Below are 25,008 nucleotides of genomic sequence, written 5' to 3'. Positions count from 1 at the left end.
GCCGGCACGGTGACACTCGCCCCGCCTCCGCCATGGGCTCGCTTTGCGCAAGCGCAGCCGTGCTGATGCTGGTGGCGGCGGCAGCTGCGGCGGCGGCGGTTGGGGGAGGGGAAGGCAGAACGGCGTTACGCCACGCGAGAGACGGGGCTGGACCGAACGCGGGGAGCGGGGTCACGAACTCTGACCTCCCAGATCCGGACCCGCCACCGGCAAATTAAACCCCAAGGAGCTGCTGCTGCGCCGCGGCTGTCAGGTATGACGCGGAGAGGGCAGGGGGGAGGAGAAGGAGGGGCTCCGGTGGCGCTGCCCGAGGCCTTCCCGGTGCGCCTGGGCCTCGGCTGGCGCTGGCGCCTCAGGGAGCCTCTTCGTCGGCGCTTGCTCCGTGCCCGGCGGCGGCGGCGGGAGGGCGCCGTTCCCCATGTGGCGGCGGTAGCAGCAGCAGCGGCAGCAGCAGCTCCTCCTGCTGCCGCCGCCGCCCCTCTGACCTTTCACCCACAGGAAAGGCTTGCGTCTCCCCTCCCCGGATCCTAGCCGCGCCCCGGGACCCGCTCCTCTCCTCTCCGCAGGCCCAGGGCTCTGCTGCGCCGAGGCTGATGGAGCACGCAGCCCGGCCGCCGCGCGAGGTGGGAGCGGGTGGCGGAGGTGGAGGTGGAGGTGCTCAGTCTGGCCCCGCAGCAGCCATTTTGTGCGAGCGAGTGACAGCGGGCTGGGCCCTCATCGCGCTGCCCCGGTCGCTCCGGCAACAGCTCCCGCCCGCCTGCCTTCCTCCCTCTGGCCTGGCTCTGGTCCTTGGCTGGAACCTGAGGCCTTGTAGCCTCAAACGGCAGGTGAAGGCGGCGCGAGGAGCTTGGGCGTGTGACGTAGGAAGCAGCTGCCTTACCCCAGTAGTCACATCCCAGGCCCTTTCTAGCTCTGTATTGTCTACACTGGCCGGCAGCGGCCTTCCAGCGCAGGGGGCATTTCCTCCTTTCGAGATGCCGGGGCGTGGGGGTTGTACCAATGGACCTTGTGCACGCGAGACAGATACCGCGGCACTTCCTCGTCTTTCACAGTATGCTGTACTAAAGTTACAGGTGGAGGAAACACACCTGGTTGAAGGATCCCCCATACAAAAGCGACGACAGAACCTCCCGCACGTGGGTGTTCAGTGTTCGCTGGGCGGGGGAAGGCTCTGCCCTCGCCTCGTCTCTTGTGTGCCAGCTTTCAGTGTACTTTTCGCAGGGGAGTGTTCAAATATTTATAGCGCCTGTAGTCTAGAGTCGGGCTTACCACTTACAAAAATGCTGCTTATGAAAATACAGCCCAAGTGGTAGCCACTAGTCATCCTTTGTTCCATATTTTTGGATGATTAACCAATAATGGAAAGATAGATCATTATTTTCCTCCTTGCCCCTTTCCTATACATCTGTTTGTGTGTGCAATGGTGGCTCCTTTGAATAGGGAGTGATAGCTTTATTTGGCATCGGGTCATTCTGGTCTGTGCCCTTCAGTTATTATTTTCCTGTTTGACATACTGGAGATGCTTGTGGCCCTGGGTGCGGTATTTTTGGTACAGTGAAAAGGAAGGGCATACCTTTTGCCATGAGAGAAAATGACACTTAACCACTTTCCCTGTCTTTCAATTTACCCTTCTTAACGTGTCTGTCAGATGATGTGACTAAGTGGCTGGAAAACTGAATTTTATTTGTAACTTGTAATTAAAGATACTTAATATTGAACATATTCCTTTGATAGGAATCATGATCTAGATTAGAAGATGATAGCTGATTTGTTTCCCCCCCCCCAGTTGGAGACAGTATGCCCCTGAATGCCTGTTGAAATGCTCAGCCGGCTGTTTTGATGTGTACATATGTGTATAAGATCTAAAGTAAAATGTAATCAGAACTGAAATAATTTACAAGAGTTGTACCTTATAGATTGCTTCTGTATCCATGAGTTGCACATGCTTTATTTAAAATATTTTTAGGCTGTCAATCAAAGCAGATTCCAGTGGACATGAACAAAACTATTCATACCAGATACAAATACAGCATATCAACATTCATAATGGAAATGGCTTAATGGCAAAAAGAATCAGCAGTAAAACTTGCTTGTTATGTGAATCCTTTACATCCACCAAGTCTTTCAGCCAGTGACCTACTACTGCATGCTGTACTGTAAACCACTCATTGCTTGAAGCATAAAATTAAAAGTGTCTGGAAACAAAAATGATCTTAATTTTTCTCTACTTGTTAAGGCTTTGAATTTAATAGTTCAGTTATAAAATATATTGTATAAAATTGTAGCAGTACAGTAATCGAATGACTGTTACAGTTAAGCACTGCACTAGAATCATAGAATCATAAAGTTGGAAGGGACCACAAGGGCCATCCAGTCCAACCCCCTGCCAAGCAGGAAACACCATCAAAGCATTCTTGACATATGCCTGTCAAGCCTCTGCTTAAAGACCAAAGGAGGAGACTCCACCACACTCCTTGGGAGCAAATTCCACTGCCGAACAGCTCTTACTGTCAGGAAGTTCTTCCTAATGTTTAGGTGGAATCTTCTTTCGTGTAGTTTGAATCCATTGCTCTGTGTCCGCTTCTCTGGAGCAGCAGAAAACAATCTTTCTCCCTCCTCCATATGACATCCTTTTATATATTTGAACATGGCTATCATATCACCCCTTAACCTTCTCTTCTCCAGGCTAAACTACAGCAACTCAACCCAACTGAGTTTAAAACTTCTACTATTTTTAACTCATAATGTGGGGAAAATATATTAAGCTAGGGTTGCCATACGTCAAAATTTCCTGGACACACACAGTACTGCTTTCGGAAGCAGTGTCCGAGCAAGAAAATGTCTGGGAAAATCCGGAGATATGGTAACACATGACAACAACGTTTGGTGAAGTACTTGGCCAAAAGCCTTTTGTAAGTCTTAAGTACACAGTGTCAGTTGGATCACCTCTCTCAGTACTGTACACTTATCATTCATTCTCAAACATGATGAACCAATTTTAAGCAAGAGCAGCACTCCAAGATTACCGGTAGTTTCCCTATATTAATTGATGGTACATCTTCGCTTTCACTGTTGAGCTATTCAACCTATTGTTAGCATTAGATAAGTATTAGTTCAAGTTTCTTTATGCCACATTCTTGAAAGTACAGTAACTCATAACTAGAAACCAGCTGGACTGGAAATCTAATTATATTCTCAGTTTTCCCAATTTGAGTTTTTAGTTCTTGCCAATTTTTCAAAACATCTGCTTCTATAAACATTGTCATTAGACCTCACTTAAATAAGAGCACATCACCAGCCTGATAAATCAACATTAACATACTGCGTCAGAAGTTATTTGCATTCATGTTGTCTCTTAAGTTTGAGAGACAATTTCTGCATTGCAGGGAGTTGGACTAGATGATCCATGGGGTCCCAGTCCAACTCTTATCATTCTATCATTCAGTGTATCAAACTGATGTATTAACAACAATCACAACAACAAAGTGCAAACAAAAGTGTGTGGGTGTGTATGTGGGTGTATAGCTCTCTAACATCACAGCCTAGATGGAAAAAAGTACAAAGATACAGCACAGCTCCAAAGGAATAATAAAATATTAACCCACACAATGATTCCCTTTACACGTAATAAAGGTTTATAAAAAGTATTTTCCACCTGTGAGTTCCATTATTAATGAGAATAAAGGTTTTATATAGTGAGCAGTTTTTACAAGATGCACACACTGAAACAAAATCTGAGCTTGGTGAATTTTTAACATACTGTAGTACTAAGAAACAAAATATTTCCTCATATCTATTTCAACTACAGTATGTCTATCTTTTATTACTGTATATAAAACATTTGAAGACAGTCCCCACTCCCTGTATACTAAACAGGTATTTCACATGTACAAGAGTCTTCCTAGAAACCTAAGATAACTGATGAATTGAGATCCACTGTTGCTGGGTACAGTAAAAGCCAAGAGTTAAACAAATGTACAAAGAAAAGGAAATAAAATTTAGTACCTATGTTAATGAACATTAGCCAGCTGTGGCAACACAATACAGCTTCCAAGACTCCGCTTTCCCTTTACCTTCCAAGGCGTAAAGGGAGAAACTCAGTACAGATTTATAAACTGAAGAATCTAGCTTTTGCCAGCTAGATCAGTGATGGGCAACCTTTTGAGCTTGGTGTGTCAAAATTCGCCAAAAAAACATAATTTTGCGATATTTATAGTTTAAATAACAAAAATGTATAATTGTAATATATAACTGTATTTAATAAACCAAAAACTAATAATTTAACCAAACCAAACCAAAAACCCCTTATTTATCACAAAGGGCCCAGAGTTGGTGAGCTTTTTGGGGGGAGCTGCTGACCAAAGTTTTGGAGGTTTTTTGGGAGGGTGCAAAAGTTGCTTTGCTTTTTTGGGGGGATGCCCCAAAGCTGCCGCACTTTTTTGGGGGGAAAGAGAACAGAAATAAATGACGAATAATACCTTCGCTGGAACTAACACGCAGCACCGACATAGTCTGCCAAAGCGCCAAAAAAAAAGCACAGATTAAAAAACCAATCTCTGGCTACCAGCAACAATAACAACAAAAAAGGATCCGGGTTTTAACAGCAGAGACAAGCTCTAGCGGAGACGAGCTGTAGGAGGAGCGGGAGAACAAATGGGGGGGGACAACAACAACAGTGTGAATGGGCCGATGGGGCGCATGCCAGCAGTGAGGGCTCAGCGTGTCACATCTGGCACGCGTGTCATAGGTTCGCCATCACTGAGCTAGATAATGTCTAGACTGCACCATTATGAACTTGATGGAACAGTGCACATCTCACAAATCTATTAGGTTTTCTTAAATATTTAGAGAGCTGTTGCTTGTACAGTTAAGCTCTTTATTTTCTGCAGATAAATGCCTTATAAGTTGATTCATTTATTTATGAAGTAATAATGCTATTGAATAGTTTTAAGTAATTGCTGATAAAATCTTAAATCATATAATTAAATGCTCTATAAATCTGTATAGATGGTACTTTAATAATTATTTGTGGAACATAAAATTATAAATTATTTTCATTCTGTAAACAATTCCATAAGATAGTTAAAACTAAAATGATCTCTTTTTATTTAATTATAGGAGTCTCTAGAAATTGATTATGTACACCAGAAGTGGCGTATAACATTGGTATATAGGTAAGCAGAATGCTAATTTGTACATATCTTTGATTCCATTTAAAATGCAAAACTATGAGTCATAAAGTGTAGGATTTGGTCCACTGTACATTTCATGTACTGTATTTTGGTTAATAAGGCAGTTGGTCAAGGGTCCACAAACCTAGTTGCCCCTTCCCTTTCTTGCTTATGCAGAAAAATTCCCCTCTTGTGAGTTCTCTGTAGAGAACAAGAGGTTTATCAGTGTAGCAGGCTGAGGATCAGTCCTGCTTCCTTCTTGAATTTTGACAGAGGTGAACATATTGCCACAGAAGACACATTTTGATTGTGTATTTACAAGTGCATGAAATGTGATCTATGAATGAATGGTGGGATATAAATGTAACTAATAAATAAAATAAGTAAAAAAAAATTAATGACAACTACAACACACATGTTTGCAAGTGCTCCAGCTTTCTAAAACATGAATTGATTACCCTTTTCACAGAGCGCTTGAAGATTATAGCAGTGAAGCAACAATTAAATATTAATTATACTGTAATTGTAATCTTGTGGCTTTCCTGCAAAAATAATTAGTCATAACCTTTGTCTCAGACAGTTATGATGATTATTTAAGAGAAGTCTGTAGAAAATGTGCAAAAAGGTTATCCAGAGGGAGATTTATGAAAATAAATTATAAGCGAAAATGTTTCACTTGTAATTGACAAAAAAATTGGCAGATGGTTTTCTGTTCAGCTGGAGAATGTTTGCACATGATCCTTCATGGATAAGGTCTCTAGTAAGCAACTAGTTTTAGTGTGTGTGTTTTGGAAGATATTTGGGGAGGTAGGAGAGAATGAAGGCACCTGGCCACAACTGCTGCTACTTCTGTGTACTTCTCTCACTTGCTGATTAAGTCAAATCTAGTGCCCCATTTGATTATGTTGAAAGCAACTAGGGGTATTTGTGGATCTGCATGGGAGAGTGTTTGCTTACTGATATTTTGATGATTGGTTTGTTTGTTCACTTTATGTAGCAATGACAGTGTCTCATCTGTGCAATTAGTCAATATGAAATATTTTGGATGAAGAGCAAGAGGGATGTTTTGTCAGAGGAACTATTTACCCTGCCAAAGGAAAGCAAACAAAAAGCACTTAAGATCTGGCATGTTATGAATGGTTTAAAATGTATGATGTCAGGAGAACCCAAGTGGCAGGACATAGTATTTATTTATATCTCATCTTTCTGACCATAGTATCCAAGACAGTTATTTGTTTTTCCATTGAGGTGGTTGTTAAATAAAGACAGTACTGTAAAAGTATTTTCTAGAATGAAAATATTTCTGTCTACAGTGGTACCTCGGGTTACAAACACCTCAGGTTACAAACTCTTCAGGTTACAGACTCCGCTAACCCGGAAGTAGAACCTCAGGTTAAGAACTTTATCTCAGGATGAGAACAGAAATCGCGTGCTGGCGGTGCGGCAGCAGTGGGAGGCCCCATTAGCCAAAGTGGTACCTCAGGTTAAGTATGGCTTCAGGTTAAGAATGGACCTCCGGAACTAAGTTTGTAACCAGAGGTACCACTGTACTCAAAACTGAGGTACCACTCACAAGTAACTATAGCAGAATTGTAAATAAGCCCATGTATGTTACTGACTTGCAGCTTATTCTTAAACTTATCTGCTGTTTCCCTGCTGGCCATGCAGGAGGTCCCCTCTTCAGCATCTAGCATGGAAATGCAGGCTTTGAGTCTTTTGACCTGCTAATTTAAAAAGTTCTCTTCTACCATGAAGGAATCTTGCTTTTCTCCACAGCTAGCGCAGAAACCAAACTTGCAGGGGAGGAAAAGAAGAAATAGTTTGTTGTCCACTAGCACACTCGCCTCATCAACATGGAATTCCTTGTTAAACATAAGACTTAGCTATAGACACATCACTAGCTTAGCAGTAGTGTGGTGTAATTTGCAAATAAGATTGCTGTGTATTTTAAGAGTTGACAAGCATTGCTGCTTTTCAGAGCACTGATGCTGATGTGCCATCAATAAAATCTTGACAACCATTGCTTGCTTTTTTCCTGGTTTTCTCTTAAAAACCTCTGTTTTACAGGAAACACTAGTGACTCAAGATCATGGCAACTATTGAGGAATTGGCCCATCAAATTATTGAGCAGCAGATAGGGGAGGTACATGTACATTTTTACACAAGCTCTATACTGAATCAAGTTGCTATATAAAAATGTCCTTAGTAATTGTCCATTGCTCTGTAATATATTGCTTTTTTTGATTTATGTTAAAGATGCTAAGTTGCATTCCAGAAAATTCTAGCTGATGGTGATTTTGTTTGATAATTCAGCTAAGTCTTACAGTTTGGAGAAATAACAGCTGTCCTCCTTTGGAGAAGGTCATGTTTACTTATTACAAAGAACTGCTTCCACTAGTTACTCCTGTGTCTGAATACCCACCTAGCTTGATTATCTACAGCAGATACATTCCAAGTGGCTTATAAGTAAGCCAGGTGTGTGTATGTAATGGTTATTCAGATACAGGAATCTCTTGGGGTCAGGTGCGAGTAACTAGGAATTGTGCTTAAAGTGGATCTTAAACAAGTAGCCAATTTTTAAGCACAGCTGTCAGTCAGTGATTCTGTTCTGTGGTTCAGGGAATACAAATGTGTAGAAGGATTGCTGTAGCACAGTCTTTAACTAACACTTATTGGAAAAATCCACTTCTGTGAAGCATATTATTTGATACTCAGCTATCAACATTGATTTCTGAATTAGCTTTTTGTGTGCTGCTGCAGTGAAAGAGCAATTTGCTGTGCCTGCCAAACTTTGCTCATGTAACAGGTAGGTAGCCGTGTTGGTCTGGCGTAGTCCAAACAAAATAAAAAAATAAAAAATAAAGAAATTCCTTCCAGTAGCACCTTAGAGACCAACTAAGTTTGTCATTGGTATGAACTTTCGTGTGCATGCACACTTGTAGTTAGTGTGCCTTGTTTTTTGTTCTAGATAGCACATTCCCAAGGATCTGTCACACAAACACTAATGGATGGGACGGCACAAAGAATTCAGATTGTTCCTGCTGATACAGGTCTCTCCTTACCCCAGCGCATACAGGTACAGCCGGTCTAAAATACTTAACTAGTTGAAAAATGTGTCCTGAGCACCATATAACAATAGATTTCTGAAACAATTGAACAATAAATGGAGACTCTGTGAAACTTACCCCATTGTGCAGTTCTCCCACAACCAAAGCGTGGTGTTATAAGCACTGGATTTAACCCAAATATGATGTTCCTCTGTGTGAGTGTGACCAATGTCATGCCCACCACCAGCATGTGATCCTTGGAGAGGTGGCAGGCCATAAATATGGCTCCTGAGCCAAAAGATATTGCCCTCCCATCCCTTTTTAGAACATTACATTGTTTTCCTAGAGAACCTTGGGAAGGAAACTGAAACCCTGAAACTTCAGGTCAAATCTGTGAAACCTGGCAACTCTTAAGTTTGGGGTTATATTGTGAATGCACACAATACATGCTTTAACACGCTTTACTAAATTAATCTTAATTTGTGCACTGCAGATTGGTTTTTCACCATTGTGGTATCCGTGTTCCCATAGTTCCTGGAAACAAAGGGTTATATATAATCAAGTCAAGCTCAGAGTTGACCTATTGAAATAAAAGGACTTGAGGTTCTTTTATTAACGTCTATTCCATGTGTGACTAATATCACTGAATATCACTCAAAATGTATGAATTTAGGAGAGATTATATTGTGATCTTCTACAACTGAGTGCTTTACAAATGAAAATGTATATTGTAAAAAGCTAAAGTGTCAGAATTCTCCTGCCATAGTGGACCTCATATCACAGGCTCCAATCCTGTGCATACTTACCTAGGAGTAACCCTCCTTGAAAACAGAGAATCGTTCTTCACAAATGTTATGTTAGAATGAATTAGGAAGAATTCAGCATCTAATTTCCAAGCTGGACGGTTGTGAAGTTTTTGTCTTTTTGCAAATTAAATGTGGATGTGCCTTACAGTATGGAGCACTCCTAATTCTTGAGTTATCATAACACTAGGTGAAGGAGCTAGGATGCTGATTCATGTAATATATGCTGCAGCTATTGAAAACAGTTAATATAGTTCCATTTTCTTTAATCACGCTTGACTACACCATAATTCTGCTAGACACAACTTTTAATCATAAGCTACCATAACTTGAAATAAATGTGTCACCAGATTGTCACAGATCAGCAGACGGGGCAGAAGATTCAGATTGTTACAGCACTTGATCAGACTGCAACAGGCAAGCAGTTCATATTAACAAATCATGATGGTTCTACCCCAAGCAAAGTGATCCTTGCAAGACAAGATGCCACTCCAGGAAAGGTTTTCCTAACAACTCCAGATGCTGCAGGAGTCAACCAACTGTTTTTTGCATCCCCAGATATATCTGCACAACATTTTCAGGTATGGTGTCTCATACTTGTACGACTTATCAAATTACTTTGAGACCTAGACTTTCCACTTCATGCTCATGCTAGTCCTGCTTTATAAGCTGCAGTGCAATATCCTGTATATCAGGCACGTCCAACAGGTAGATCGTGATCTACTGGTAGATCACTGGAAGTCTGTGGTAGATCACTGGTTCCCCCCAAAGAAGCTCAACAACATTGCCCCCCCAAAAGCTCAGCATTTTTGCCCTGCACCCCTTAAAATGGGCTTTTCTCCTCCCTAAACATAGCTCAACAACTTGAACCTCCCAAAAGGGGGTAGATCACTGGCAGTTTTTAACTTGTGAGTAGATCGCAGTGTCTTGGGAGTTGGCCACCCCTGCTGTATATGTTTTGTGGATTGATAGTCCTCTTATGCATAAGAAAGTAGCTTATTTGCTGTCTTGTAAACTAATAATATTGCAGGACATGTGTGCTTTCTTACTGGAAAAGGAAGCAATATTGAGAGGAAAATGTTTTAATTTTTTTAAGGTTCACAAAATGCTGGTTTATTGCTTTGAAAGGCAGCCAGTTTTATTTATTTATCATTATCTCACTCACTCTCCAAGCAGCTCAGATTGTCATCTGAGTGCCCAGCAATTTGGCACACTTTGTCCTTCTATAGAGTGACATGATTGGTCCTGTGTCTCATTAGTGCTGTGGTTCACTTTTTCCTACTTAGTATTAGATTCATTTAATGCAAGGGAGAGAAATTGGTGGCTTTCCACATGTTCAAATCAGACCTAGTTAGTATGGCCTGCCTGTAGCCCTACAAAGGCTATAGTCCAATGAATTTTGGAGGCCCACAGGTTCCCCATCTCTGGTTTAATTTTTTCCAATATATTTATTGCCAAAAGTATCTTCTGGATCTTGGCTATAGTTTAGTGTAAAAGTGCTATTTCATGTTCCTGCATTTCACAGGATCAGGCATTTAATTTATAGCTAATAATTTAAGCCAAGAAGTTGGAGGAATTGAGAAGTCATTTATTTGTTTGATTGTTTTCAGATTTTAACAGACAATTCTTCCATAGAACAGACCCTAAATAAAGTATTTGATCTCTGTGTTGTTTGTGGAGACAAGGCATCAGGTAAGTCACTATGTAGTTCTACTTTGCAAAAATTTAATTGGAATTTCCCCCTGTAACTACACTGTTTTTATGTGTTTCAAACAAGCCTTTTGTACTAGGACAGCAAGCATAGTTCTGATGTCTTACAAGTTCTTTTGAATATTAATAGGCCATCATTTGTTCAACACAACTAATTAAGTCTTTCCTAGTATAGTAATTCTTGTTTTTAGTATCTGATTTCATTATTAATTTTAATGTAGATAGCATATGTAAACTGAGAAGTTTCAATGGTTAAGCAGTACTGTATATAAAATTCTATTAAATGAATACAAATTTACGCAATTAAACAAAACTTAAGAATAATATTTCATAATTAATGCATTATATTATGTATTCAGGACGCCATTATGGAGCAGTGACATGTGAAGGATGCAAAGGATTCTTTAAAAGAAGCATACGAAAGAATTTAGTGTATTCGTGCCGTGGGACAAGAGACTGTGTGATTAACAAACATCACAGAAACAGATGTCAGTACTGTAGACTTCAGAGATGTATTGCATTTGGAATGAAACAAGATTGTAAGTATGAGTGTTTATAGGTTTATTGTGGGGAGGGTGATAATTGGAGGATTTAATTGCTGCTATTTGTTCTTACCCAGTCTTCACTCATTACATTCAAATTAGGAGTTGGGAATTAATTGAATTTTTAGTGGCAATATGCTACTGATGCTACGAAGACTTAAATGATAGGATTGTCACTTTTTGCTCTGAAGTCCTGTACATGAGTCTTCAAGTGTCAAGAGCATATTGGCCTTTCCCTAACATTTTTGCTTACAGTTGAAGATAAAAAGCCTTTCACTATTTCTGGAAGACACTCAGACTTGGGATTTGACAAGATCTTCCCCACCATCTCATAAAATGCTCTATATTGAAACATATTAAGCAGAGGCTTGACAGGCATATGTCAAGAATGCTTTGATGGTGTTTCCTGCTCGGCAGGGGGTTGGACTGGATGGCCCTTGTGGTCTCTTCCAACTCTACGATTCTATGATTCTATATTTCAATATACAGGCAACTCCCTGTTTATGCAGGGGTTATATTCTGGGTCATTGCAATGCTTGTGTAAGCTCATTTCGCCCCTGTCCCCTTCTGCTCCCACCCGCTTCTGGGGCCAAAAGCAGTGTGTGTGTCAGTGATCGCATGTGCTTTGGTCACATGCAAAACCGTTGTTTCCTGTATATTGTGGTTGGTCATATGAGGTGCAGTGGTTGTGCAGTTGAGAGAGACTTCTTTTGATTTTCAGTACTAAAATAAGACAAAATCAAAAGTAAAAATTTCTCAAAGCGGTGGTTTTCTAACTGCCTTCCATGTTCTTAAATGATCAGTAATTTTGAACAAGCCTCTGCAAAAGATAGTTTACTCACCAGTATCATTCCTCTGTCACCCAACCAGTGGGGTGATTGGGTAGTATTAAAATACAGATGGGGAATCCCTTTAGTTTTATGGACCAGATTCATATCAAGTTTGGCCTCACAGCCAAATTTGACAGTTGGGTGGGACTGTCCACTTACATGAAGTCATTATTAGCTCATGGGGCTTGTCCACACACCTATCAAAATCCCTTGTGCAGAGTTCCGAAGTGTCGTGACAGCCAGCCGATGTTCTATGCTAGCAAAAGGCATGTGCAGCCAAACTCAGCAGAATTTAACCTCCTCTCATTAGCTGTTGAGGGGACGCGGGTGGCGCTGTGGGTTAAACCACAGAGCCTAGGGCTTGCTGATCAGAAGGTCGGTGGTTCGAATCCCTGCTACGGGGTGAGCTCCCGTTGCTCGGTCCCAGCTCCTGCCAACCTAGCAGTTCGAAAGCATGTCAAAGTGCAAGTAGATAAATAGCTACAGCTCCGGCGGGAAGATAAACAGCGTTTCTGTGTGCTGCTCTGGTTCGCCAGAAGCGGCTTTGTCATGCTGGCCACATGACCTGGAAACTGTACGCTGGCTCCCTTGGCCAATAATGCGAGATGAGCGCACAACCCCAGAGTCGGTCACAACTGGACCTAATGGTCAGGGGTCCCTTTACCTTTACCTTAGCTGTTGGGGGTTGAATCTTGCTGTGTTGACTCACACGAACAGCCAAAGAAAGCCTATAAAAGAGTTATGTCAGTTGCTGGGCATGGTTTGGGGGGAATGACCTTGCGGTTAAATTGGATCTCCTGGCAGGCCAGATGTCCCCCATCCCTATGTTTTAGAGAGTGCATTCAGTTTATCTACGAAGACATGAGGCCCAACGGGCCAAGCTATACCCCACAGGGACTAAGTCCTTAATCTCAAACTCCTGCAAATTTAAACTGTTGATTGGCAACTGTGAATAGGATTTCCTTGAAGGTGGAAAATTTAAAAGCACCTGCTGGAGAGACACTTAAGCAAATAATAGTATTCCTGTCAAACGTACTGCTTTGTTCAAATGATGGTAAATGTATAAACAGGCATAGCCCTTCAATGTTTTTGAGTATCCATGAGTTAACAGACAACATTGCCAGTTCTAAGAGACTGGAAAGTATTTAGATATGAGCTGTGGGGTTATGAATTTCTGCCTGAAGCCCTTTTCTTCTCATGCATGAATTCCTTCCAGTGAACTTAACCATAGTTGTATCAAGCCTAAAGTAAACGTACTAGATTTTAGTTATGTTTAAAGGCTAGTGGAGTTAATACACAGGAGGGAAAGAACTGAAGGGATGGGAGGTTCTGTCCTTTGTCTTAAATCTCTGATCATAGTAAGGAGATTGCAATAAGTGTTTTCAGTGAACAGAAAACAAATTTGTTAGGATTAGTTTATTTAAACTACAAAGTTGACAATAGAAACTGAAAAGAAACTTGTTTTTAACAGCTAATTGTGTGTGAATTTTGGATTGTTACTGATAGCTCCACACCCTTTTGTAGCTGTTCAGTGTGAGAGGAAACCTGTTGAAGTATCACGGGAAAAGTCTTCAAATTGTGCAGCTTCTACAGAAAAGATTTATATCCGAAAAGATTTGCGGAGCCCACTTACAGCCACTCCAACTTTTGTAACAGACAGTGAAACAGCTAGGTATGCATATATGGCTCTAGATTAAATAGTTTTGTGGCAGTTTTTTTGGTCATAAGCAAACATTTTCGCCTTTTTATTTTAGATCAACAGGAATGTTGGAGTCCGGAATGTTTGTGAACATTCATCAGTCTGGTATAAAAAATGAGCCTGCAGTGTTGATGACTCAGGATAAGGTATATGATATAGTAACACATTAATGAAATAAACTTTAGTGGATTCACTTGTCCAAATATTTTGTAGTAATCACATTTGTTTGGCATGCTAAGGAATCAATGTTTCTTCTGTCCGTCCATCCCCCCTGCTGTGTGGTCCTGTTTTATAAAACAGCAACATTGAGGTATGCACAGGAAAATGTCTGCAGGTCCTTATGGCAGGGAGCAGGGCAGAGGCAGGAAGCAACCTCTCTTTCCTTGTGTCTCCCTTCCTTCCTTCTTTCTTCCTACCTGCCTTTATTCATTTAAGGATAGAGCTAGCAAATCAAATTGCTTCGAACTGTGTTCTTCTGAGCCCAATACAAACTTGGGGGGTCACTGTGCCATGGATGCTTCAGTTAAACATCTTCCTAACTAACACCCTCAACTCCAGCAAATGCTACTATCCACCCTTGAAGTGTACACCCTGAAATGACATCAACCATGTTTCATCTGCTTCTATAAGAAGCCTGCCAATCTTTCACCTCCACTCACCAGAGTTCACGAATGGGGTGGGGTAGTTGCTAAAATACAAAGTTTGGCTCAGTGAGATTGTCTATATTCGCCCCCAAAGACAAACAAGGGGGGGGTCGTTGTGAACTTAGGAGACAAACTTGACACTCTTCCATTGAACTTAAGATCTGGCAAGCACAGGGTTTTTTGCTGTCTTTTACTACCATGGTCATTGCCAGTTTGAATCTTCTTTCTACATTTTCTTAAAGACATACTGAAATCTTCTGTCAAATCCCTCCTTCAGCTGTCTTTCTTATCACTGGTATTCAATAACAAGAAAGAGGGATTTAAAAGTGGTGGCACCCTGGAATATCCTCAGTCAAGTGTTGCAATCTTTTTGGCACAAGGCAAAACTGTTGTTGTTTCCCCAGGCATTTTAATCTGCTGGAAGTTACTGCTTTACAGTATTACTCTTCTGCTACAGTCATTGATGATACACTTCCCTGAAGTTGGGGGAAGCTGTTTTAACATATATTAACCAATGTTATCTGAAAGTATTTATGAATAAGAGCTTGTCTTTTTAGTGATTACCAATTCTGCCACAGATATACTTGCAACTGAGATCTCTTATCTAATAATTTAGTATAGGTTCCACTGTAAGATTAATTGTTGTGGTAAAAAAAATTAACTCTTCACTTCCTCTCCCCTCCTTCTTAGGTTGAAACATGTCAAGGAGATTTAAGTACTTTAGCAAATGTGGTCACATCATTAGCAAGTCTAAGCAAGTCCAAAGACATGCCTCAAAGTAGTCCTGAGCTGTCCATGATAGAAAGCTTAAGCAATGGAGACACATCATTGTCTGAACTTCAGCAAGATGAACATGCAAATACTGATATTACAAGGTAAAAGAATGGTTGCATATGAAAGTAGTAAATGGTCTGACAAAAAACATAGGAACAATAGTACGCACTTTAGCCTCCAATAGTACATTCCTGCGTATAAGACTACTTTTTAACCCAGGAAAATCTTCTCAAAAGTCAGGGGTCGTCTTATACGCTGGGTTGTATTTCTTATACAGTGAGTATATCCCAAACTCTATATTTTAACTGGAAACGTTGGGGGTTGTCTTATACGCCCAGTCGTTTTATATGCCGGAATATACGGGTAAGTGTAATAATAGCATAATGAACATGTTAAGTGATCAGCTATTTACAGGCATGTTCAGATGCTTTAATCAGCCTAAATGTATGGTGTCTAACACAAGAATCTGGTTCAGACCCACATATTGTTAGACAGAGATATGCAAAAGCTTTGTGCCCATGCATTAAGAGTTAAGAAGAGAGCAGAAAGAATTGCAGCAGATCCTTTACATCCCGGTCATCATCTGCTAGATTTACTCCCATCCGGACGTCGCTACAGGTCTTCATATACAAAATCGGCCAGGCACAGGAACAGTTTTTTCCCTTGTGCCATTAAATTGTTAAATTTGTAGATGTGTAGCTGAAGGGGAGGTCAATTATGGGTGGGTTTCTTTGCTTATTTGTATTGTGAGTGGAACAGTGTGTGTATGTTTACATTGCAATGTAGCCGAAACAAATTCCAAGTATGTTGGAAAATGTACTTTGCCAATAATAAATTATTATTATTATTATTATTATTATTATTATTATTATTATTAATGTCCTCTCAGGATCCCTTCCCTCTTTTCTTGTTACACTGTGATTCCAGACTTACTGGATTAATTAACCATATTTTTCAATTACACCTGAATTGAGAAACTGTCGTTACCAGAACAAGCCAAGACTGTAAATCACTCTTTGAAATTGGTTTAAGATTCTGACTTGTTCTGATATGGTAACCATAGTTTCCGTGTCTTATGGCTTGGAAGAAATACTTCCAACTTCTTAAAATACAGTATTAATTTGTAATTATACAAATCGCTTTTTATAAAGCTGGCTGTGGAGAAATAGTGCTGGTTATATGCCACTGTTCTTATTTCTGCCAATGATGCCCCAGAAGGGACTGGTGCGATAGGAAAGAATGATTTTAATAATGTGAATTATCAGTATCCTGGTGGTGCCTGTTCACCCAGGCACCAACACTTTGTGATATCCCCACTTAAGAAAGCCAAAAGAAGCCACATCAAAAGCCATTCACTTAGTGGCCATGCCTTGGGAACCATACAAGTGTGCAGCATTACTCATGCTTCAGGACTGAAGACTCCTGGGAACCACAGGCATGTCAATACTGCCCTCATTCCTACTTTAATTTGGTTTAATGTGTGTTTTCTGGGCCTAAAATGGTTTTGTTTTGTTTTGTTTTGCTATCCTATCCAACTTGACTGCTCTTACGTTTTCCATATATTATTTATAGGGCATTTGATACTCTTGCAAAAGCACTAAATCCAGGAGAGAGCACCTCGTGTCAGAGTTCTGCAGAAAGTATGGAAGCCAGCGCACGTTTGGTTGGTGAAGAAGCCAGCATGAATATTGTTGAAATAGAAGGCCCACTTCTGAGTGATGCTCATGTAGCTTTCAGGGTACATAATATATTATTCATAACCCCAGGCTATTTAACTTTTGTAGAGACAAATTCAAACCTGTTAGGTGACCTTTTGAAAGAATAACATTTGAAGAACATATTTTGGTGGTCAGTTGACACTTGTTTCAGATAATATGAGATTGTCAACTACTCTGGTTGTGCAATATTGTTACATACAAGGGATAGAAGGCTCCTGGGGGAAGCATCTGTGTACAGAAACTCCTGTTTACTTGGAGAAAGAACTTTTTCATGTGTTTAGGGTGAGGAAGGTCAGCAAGAGAGCAGAGAGTTCAAGGAAAGGTTTCTGGGTGAAGCAAATACTTAGAGGAATAGGAATGTGTCTGAAGAGAAGCTCTTGGACATACTTGGGGTGAACGGGGCCATTGAGAGAAAAAATCCTGCCTGTTTTAACACTAGATTTGTTATGTTATCAATTCTATCAAAGATAAGCCTGCTTGTAGTTTATTTTCAAAAGGGCTGCACTGAAACATTTGCTGCTTTTACGTCTGAAAGTCATTCATTTATCTAGGGTAAATTGTAGAGCACATTGATGTATCATGAAGTTTTCCAGTCCTGCATTTTTAATATTATAATAAGCATTTTTCATTTTCTTTGAATTTTTCTGCTATATTACTATATTTGTATTCTTTGAGACACGACAAGTCATTAATTGTTTTAAACTATACTTTTGTGACAGCTCACCATGCCTTCCCCTATGCCTGAGTACCTGAATGTTCATTATATTTGTGAATCGGCTTCCAGGTTGCTCTTCTTATCTATGCACTGGGCACGTTCTATTCCTTCCTTCCAAGCTCTGGGGTGAGTATTGAAAAAATCACTTAATGTAACCAAGGTTTCAAAACAGAATTCCTCTTGGCATGGATGTAAACTTCATTTTGCAAAAAGTTTGCCATTTTATCTTTAAAAATATTAGATGGAGTCCAGTTGGCATTCTTACACTCGTGGAAGGACTGTAAATTCACAGACACCTCTTCTAACTCAAGAGGTGGGGAGTTTTTGCTGACTCTCAGTGCCCCCTGAAAATCAGCTCCAGAGGGTTGGGAGACCTTGAGGAACAGAATGGAAGGTGGTGTGGCTTGATTCCTGTGTTGGTCAAATATTCAGTGCTCAAAGTCTTCAATACAAATATCACCAGGGTCATGAGTGGCAACGCAACTAAATAAATATTTATATGATTCAAAGCCCTGCCTATACATTTCATTCTTTTCTGTAGTTAGGAAACCTGAGTGTGATCAGAGTTTTCATGTCAGGTATGCCAGGAAATTCAGTTTCATAGTGAGAGAGGTCTTGTCTGCCTGTTGTTTGTGTTGAATATTGTGACTACGTGCACTATGGCCTGGTTCACACGTTACACTGAGCCAAACCATGGGTTTGCATGAATGTGGGCTTTTGGTGAGGAGCTTGCTGCTTTGCTGTGCTGAGCTAAGCTAAGCCAGTTTAGTTGTGTGACATGTGAACCAGGCTTGTATTGAACTGAACCAAACCAAACAGTTCCATTAATATAGTTCTACTTCTTTTCAATAGGCAGGATAACAGCATATCATTAGTGAAAGCCTGCTGGAATGAACTTTTTACACTTGGTCTTGCACAGTGTTCACAAGTAATGAACGTAGCAACTATATTAACGGCATTTGTTAATCACCTTCATAGTAGTTTACAACAAGGTAAGATACATTGTTACAAGTCTCAGAATTGGTATGGATGGGAACATTGACTTGCTTGGTCATTGATTGATCGCTACTGAAATAATTGCATTTGCTCATATTCATTTTGTGCCTTTTCCTTTACTTGTGGAAACAGCTCTAGCCTTCAAGGTGCTTTTACACCACTATCAACCCTCTCACAGAGGGTTAACAGATATAACTTAACAAATTCACATAACTAAGACAGTAAGAGCCCCTATTAAATTTGCAATGTTTTGTATTCACTTAGATAAACTGTCAGCAGATAGAGGAAAGCTAGTGATGGAGCATATCTTCAAACTGCAGGAGTTCTGTAACAGTATGGTGAAGCTTTGCCTTGATGGTTATGAATACGCTTATTTGAAAGCAATCGTCCTCTTCAGCCCTGGTATGTAAAACAAGAAACTAAAACCTTTGGCCTTGTTCATTCAGTCTCTTGCTGGGTTTACCAGCTTGCTCTTGGAGCAGATATGCTTAGCTACTTTACTTTGAATTGTACCATCTAAGTAGACCAGGCTGGGTTATTTGTGCTAAAGCTAAGTGCTTCTGGACTTTTTTGTTTGATTTCACGTTGGGTGTGATTTTTATGGCTATAGCTTAGCCCCTTTGGGGACATTTCATTTAGTGTCGCCGGTTAACATTTCTACATAAATCCACTGTGTGAGACTATCATAGTTTGGGTGGGGGCATGTCACAAGTATGCAGATGATACCTAGTTCTACATCTTATTAACTTAAGCACCCATGAACAACTATACCTGTTTTACATCAATGTCTGGAGTATGTGGATATGGTTAAACAAACTTAAATGAATCCCCCCCAAAATAGATAGGTTTCATGCTGTTAGGTAATTGTAGTGGTCTAGATGGCGTGGTTATCAGCCCATCTGTGGTCTGTGATGGTTGGGATGGCAATCAGCCCATCTCAACAGGTGTCTACTGCAAGCATCCACCTATACCATCTGAAAAGCTTGGGATATTCCCTTCAGCAGTAGTGCATGAGAGCATTCTCAATGAAAGAGAACTTTGTCTCTTCCTGTTTGAACAGAAGCATTTTTTGCTTAACTTACGATGGGTGGGTTTAATCTAATGTTCTAGCTTTTTTTTTTTGGATGGGCACAAGAAAAACAGGTGCTAAATAATATTTTATTATTGCAATAAAGTTGGTTGTTTATTTACAGCTTTTATTTATTTTTACCATTTTATACACTAATACAATCATAAAGACAATTCAGGAAAAGAGAAGAAACAAAATAGACCAAGTGCCCATTGTTTGATTCTAATAAAGTTGCTTTGCAGTTCATAGTTTCAGCTTTCAGCAGATACTGGGCAATTTAAGTAGCAAAATTTGTTTCCATTTTGGGTCGTAAGAGAATATCTGCCGTTATGTGTCCTTTGCTGCCTTTTATGTCTGATTTGCAGTCGATTTAACAACATACTTTATTTTAGATCACCCTGGCTTAGAAAACATTTTACAGATCGAAAAATTTCAAGAAAAAGCATATATGGAATTTCAGGATTATGTAACAAAAGTATATCCAGATGATACTTACAGGTATATATATACACACATATCTGATTTTTTAAATGTTTCCTTTCTGAGTTGTATTAATTCGGGAAACGTCTGGGAACTAGTTTTGTGTTTGAAGTGTGAGAATATATTTTCTTTAATGATAGGTTGTAATTTCTCTAGATAATGCTATTCCTTCATACTTTGCATGTATGAAATAAATACGTAGCTGTAAGCTTTCATTTCTAGTTAAAGTTCCATTATTGTGTTTGCTTCAAAGTGGCAGGTCCTGAAGTTGCAAACTTAACGAAAAGGGTTAGTTCATTCTTCTGGTTATACGTAGTCTGATTAAAATCAGTAGGGTTTCCTAGAAGTCAAGCCTGTTGTCTGGTTTTATAAGCCACTTCAGAGGCAAATGTTTAAAGGACAGAGCACTAGGCTCATTTTGGCAGGAGGGAACAAATGATGCCCTTCCATGAGTGCATGGATCAGCCCCATGTGCATATATTTCTTAACAAACCATATATTTTGCTTACTAATACAGCTGAAGATTGTTTTTTGAATGTAAAGTTGTGTTACCCTTTTGTCAAATATGTCTTCCAGGCTGTCTAGGCTGCTTCTCAGATTGCCTGCTCTGAGACTGATGAGTGCTGCTATAACGGAAGAACTGTTTTTCGCAGGACTAATTGGAAATGTTCAGATTGACAGCATCATACCATATATTCTAAGAATGGAGACTGCAGACTATAATTCTCAAATAATTGGTCATGCTGTATAAAAGTTAAAACCACGGATTCTATACCATGGCAATCATGGTAATTGTAAATGTACACTATCTCCAAGAGATAACAAGTTTTTCTGTGCAATTTTAACAAGAAAAATACAAGAAGGTGCAGCTTCCTCATTACCAACACATTCTGGAAACACAGTAGACTATCTTGACTGGTGCAGGATGATTTACCTTTTATCTGGTTTTCAAGAACTTTGTATATTGCTTTAGAATCTAATGAAAATCAAGAAGAGTAGTTCATCTTATTTTTGTAGTTTAGCTATACGTGGAACATGACTATAACGAATTCTAAAAAATGTAGAAAAACAAGCCTTTGATAATGGAAAAACTTCATCGAGGCATTTCTATGTGATACTTTAGAAACAAAAAATAAACATTCTTCCCAATGCTGTATTTTCAGTATCTTGTTTCTACAAATTCATTCTTGTCCGTTTGATGTAAGTCTGAAATCCTGAACAAGGCAACTTATTTCTGATGTGACTGAGGGTTGCATCCCATGTTAGTCATACTCGGAGTAGATCCGCTGAAATGAATGGACATGACTAACTTCAATTTATTAATTTCAGAGGGTATATTCTGAGTAGCCTAGGTGGATAGTAAACCCTGGACTACAAAGCTTTGGATATATTTCCAGTAGCTTTGGATGGAACTTAAAACATTTTTATTAGCCAACTAGAATTTATTTAAATTGAAAATTAATTACAGAAAAGCTGGAAAACTGGCTTGAAAGCCTTTTAGTGCCCCAAAGCAATGATTATATTTAGTTTAACTTGAGTCACAAATAGTTGTTATGTTCAGAGTTCTATCCGCTGCTAATATGATTTAGAAGTAAAAAAAATTCTAGATACCTTAAATGTATCAGATAAGTATTGTGTGTTATTTCCTGAGTCCTGTTATATTATTTACATATGCAAATCAGTTCACCAGTGCCAACTGGGTATTTTTAGTAATATTTGTGCTCGTACATCTAGCTAGGAAATTGGTTGATTATAAGCATTAAGGTGCACATGAGCATATGAGCCATCTCGCACAAACTTACCATTCATATTAGAATTGGATTTCCTTTAGCAATCCTGTCTTTTCCTGAAGGTTGAAACAAGTTTCAAGTTCTCATATTAAATTCAAATAAGACTAGAAAGAGTTCCTTAAATGTTCATAAGGAGAGAAATAAACCTTGATGGAAAGTATGTGTTACGGAATAGTATTCTGTTTTTCCTACCCTGTAGTGATCACAGAATCCTCATCATTGCAGATTTTGTGTTTTCATATTGTGTTTGCTACTGAGTATCTTCAGCCTTTGAAAACTTTTCCAGATGCACTTTGTGATTCATTAAAGGCTACTCCTTTTTTAATTACGGTATAGAATAGTTAATCTAGCATAAACACAAAATATTCATTTACTGTGTCAAGGATTGTCCGTGTAACTTTTTTTTTTTGTAAATCTTGTTTTCACCCTTATTTCATGTGTTATGTATTGATCATACTGAATAATTAGAGACAGCTGCCTCTTCTTGTCAAACTGTGGTATTTACCAACAAATGAAATGGGCCTTCTGTAATCTGGACAGCGTTATTTTTATCAAGGTTTAAAAAAAATGATTTAATAAAAAGAGGTACCTTTTTATATACTTCAGAATGAGTCAACCAACAATAATGTAGTGAACAGTTTAATTTCTCTCCTAAAAGATAAGCATGCTTATGCACTTGGGCACAGGCAGGCTTGTATCATACAGTTGTAATAAATGATGTATTCCTAGGTACATCTTGTAGTTAAACAATTCATTGTTTTAAGTCTGTACAGGTAAACTATATTACACATTTTCTGAATGCTTTGAATAAATTTGTTACAGCTAGTTCTTCTCCACTGTCACTGGAAATTGTTTCTGCATTTCATTCCACTTTTGTGTACATAATTTTTTGTGGTTCAGTTTTTGTGTATGCATCAGAATGTCCCAATTACTATATTGTTGCTATATAATAACTACTGTAAATGTCTTGAAACCTGAAGAAGTGTAAATTCTATTTTGGCTGTATTTTTAAAAATAAATTGTAACTTTTATCATAGAATGCTGTTATCTCTTTAATCTTCTTTTCAATTAAAGCTCACATGAACTAGGTTTTTTATGTACATAGATGCACTGTTATCTACTATCCTTATTTTTTTAACATTTTACAGCATTGTGATAGAGTGAATTAAGTATTATTTTGGCTCAGATGCATTCACTTTGCTATTTTTAGTTAAGCTTTCCAGCCATTGTGTATCACTGGTACTTTAATATCTGTGCTTTAATTAGTTTTTCTCTTGGTCCATGTATGTACAAAAATTCAGGAATTTATTTTTAAAATTTGAAAATTACTACTGCATGTTCAGTATAGCAGAATTGAGTAACTTTGTTTACTGTACCAACATACTTTGGTAGTACTAAAAAAATTGCAACAGATAAACCTTTTTTGTCAGGAGATATATCTGGCTTTCAAGAAGTTCAATTCAGATGATTAAAAGACTGCTAGATGAGGATGAGTAGATTGCAGAGGTGTTGCAACTTGTCTTCTAGTGAGCTATTGTCTCTTGCCTTGTAAAGACCTGTCATGTTCAAACCGTATGGGCTTCTCAGAAGCATCTGATGGGCCCCTGTGAGAAACAGGGTGCTCTTCCCTCAAACCACGGAAGCAGAGGATAGCCTTCAGCACGATGAATTTGTCTAATTCTCTTAATCCTCCCACAATAAGTTAGACACCATCCCTACTGAGTTTCAGATGGCTGGTCAAAACTCCCTTATTTTAGGGGGCCTTTGCACCCTGAATACTTCTCATGTTTTCCTTTCGTTTGTTTGTTAATTTGAGAATTTAAATTTTTGGGGTTTCAATTTCTAAAGGTTTAATTTATGTTTTTGCATTCTGAAGGAAATCAGCCCTGAGTGCTCACTGGAAGGACAGATCCTGAAGCTGAGGCTCCAATACTTTGGCCACCTCATGAGAAGACTCCTTGGAAAAGACCCTGATGTTGGGAAAGATGGAGGGCACTAGGAGAAGGGGACGACAGAGGGCAAGATGGTTGGATGCTGTTCTCGAGGCTACGAACATGGGTTTGGCCGGGCTGCAGGAGGTGGTGGAGGACAGGAGTGCCTGGCGTGCTATGGTCCATGGGGTCACGAAGAGTCAGACACGACTGAACAACTAAACAACAACAACAACAATTTATGTTTTAAAATTTCTGTGATGTCTATTTTATTGTTGTAAACTGCTTTGAAACCTAAATGGTGAAAAGTGGGATATAATTTTTAAAAATAAAGCAAGCCATCCAGGTTGGTCACCATCAATGCTTCCTGTGGGGAGTGCATTCCGTACTTTATGTGCTGGGCAAAGTACTTTATTTTATCAGTCCTGACTGTTCTATGTTGAATGTTAGTGAGTTCTTTACACACTCCTCTCATGTCACTTAAAGAGCAGGTCTTCCACCCTCCAATGACATGAGAGTCCCATGAATTTGTCTTAGGCTTCCTTGTACCCCTTCAGCATGTCTGTGTAGCATCTCCCCACCACCACTTGCAACAATCTCAACCCCTTTTCTCTTCTGTTAGGCCATCTGTTGACACTCTAACAGAAATAAAATGTTGAGTATCCTTAATGTAGGATGGATGTTCCATTGCATCTGTTGACACTGACATCAAAATACAGTGCCTCCCCCCAATCTTCTAAATCCTTGGTTCCCAATGTGGGGCACACACTCCACAGCGGGGCAATTTGATTTTTAAGGGTGGGCAATTTGAGAATGAGTTATTAACAGTTAATGACCTTTTAGTCTTCCTCCACGTGAATAGGAGTTCACTTTTTGAATAATATGAATTATATGTCACCGGGGGGATTAGGATTTTAGAGTTGCTTAGGTGGGGCATTTCCAAAAAATGTTAGGAACCAATGCTCTAAATAGTTATATTTGAACAGAAAGGCAAGGTTTAAATTCATTCGTGCCAGAAATTCATTCTTGGAAAGTGTGAACGCAGTCTATGTTGTTGAAGTTAACAGTATTTCATCCCCCCCCCCTTTA

General features: G+C 39.5%; 1 protein-coding gene across 7 annotated transcripts; it reads left to right on the top strand.

Moving 5' to 3' along the window:
* The first annotated feature begins 45 nt into the window (after positions 1 to 45).
* NR2C1 (nuclear receptor subfamily 2 group C member 1) lies at positions 46 to 23,027 on the top strand. Of its 7 annotated transcripts, none has more exons than XM_035128370.3 (16): positions 46 to 253; positions 5,119 to 5,174; positions 7,239 to 7,314; positions 8,140 to 8,247; positions 9,372 to 9,602; positions 10,632 to 10,713; positions 11,091 to 11,270; positions 13,628 to 13,775; positions 13,858 to 13,948; positions 15,137 to 15,321; positions 16,793 to 16,958; positions 17,658 to 17,779; positions 18,506 to 18,645; positions 18,914 to 19,051; positions 20,111 to 20,216; positions 20,775 to 23,027. In XM_035128370.3, exons 3-16 carry the CDS (start codon positions 7,261 to 7,263, stop codon positions 20,947 to 20,949), a joined length of 1,926 nt encoding a protein of 641 aa, XP_034984261.3. In that variant the 5' UTR covers positions 46 to 253; positions 5,119 to 5,174; positions 7,239 to 7,260; the 3' UTR covers positions 20,950 to 23,027. The 7 variants fall into 7 exon arrangements, with proteins under 7 accessions (XP_034984261.3, XP_034984258.3, XP_088507999.1 ...); XM_035128367.3 differs by having other exon boundaries at positions 13,610 to 13,775; XM_035128369.3 differs by lacking the exon at positions 46 to 253 and adding an exon at positions 526 to 623 and having other exon boundaries at positions 13,610 to 13,775.
* Positions 23,028 to 25,008: the final 1,981 nt, after the last annotated feature.

This window comes from Zootoca vivipara, chromosome 9 (genome assembly GCF_965207765.1).
Source record: "Zootoca vivipara chromosome 9, rZooViv2.hap1.1, whole genome shotgun sequence".
NCBI classification, from domain to species: domain Eukaryota; kingdom Metazoa; phylum Chordata; class Lepidosauria; order Squamata; family Lacertidae; genus Zootoca; species Zootoca vivipara.
Note: the sequence above shows the minus strand (reverse complement) of the source record. Positions and strands in the feature narration are given on the sequence as shown.

Excerpts from the sequence above, each read along its gene's own strand:
- NR2C1 (XM_035128367.3), top strand. The coding sequence starts at position 7,261 with ATGGCAACTATTGAGGAATTGGCCCATCAAATTATTGAGCAGCAGATA. Across the intron at positions 7,315-8,139 it reads TTGAGCAGCAGATAGGGGAG|ATAGCACATTCCCAAGGATC; the intron begins GTACATGTACAT and ends TTTTTGTTCTAG. Across the intron at positions 11,271-13,609 it reads ATTTGGAATGAAACAAGATT|CTCCACACCCTTTTGTAGCT; the intron begins GTAAGTATGAGT and ends TGTTACTGATAG.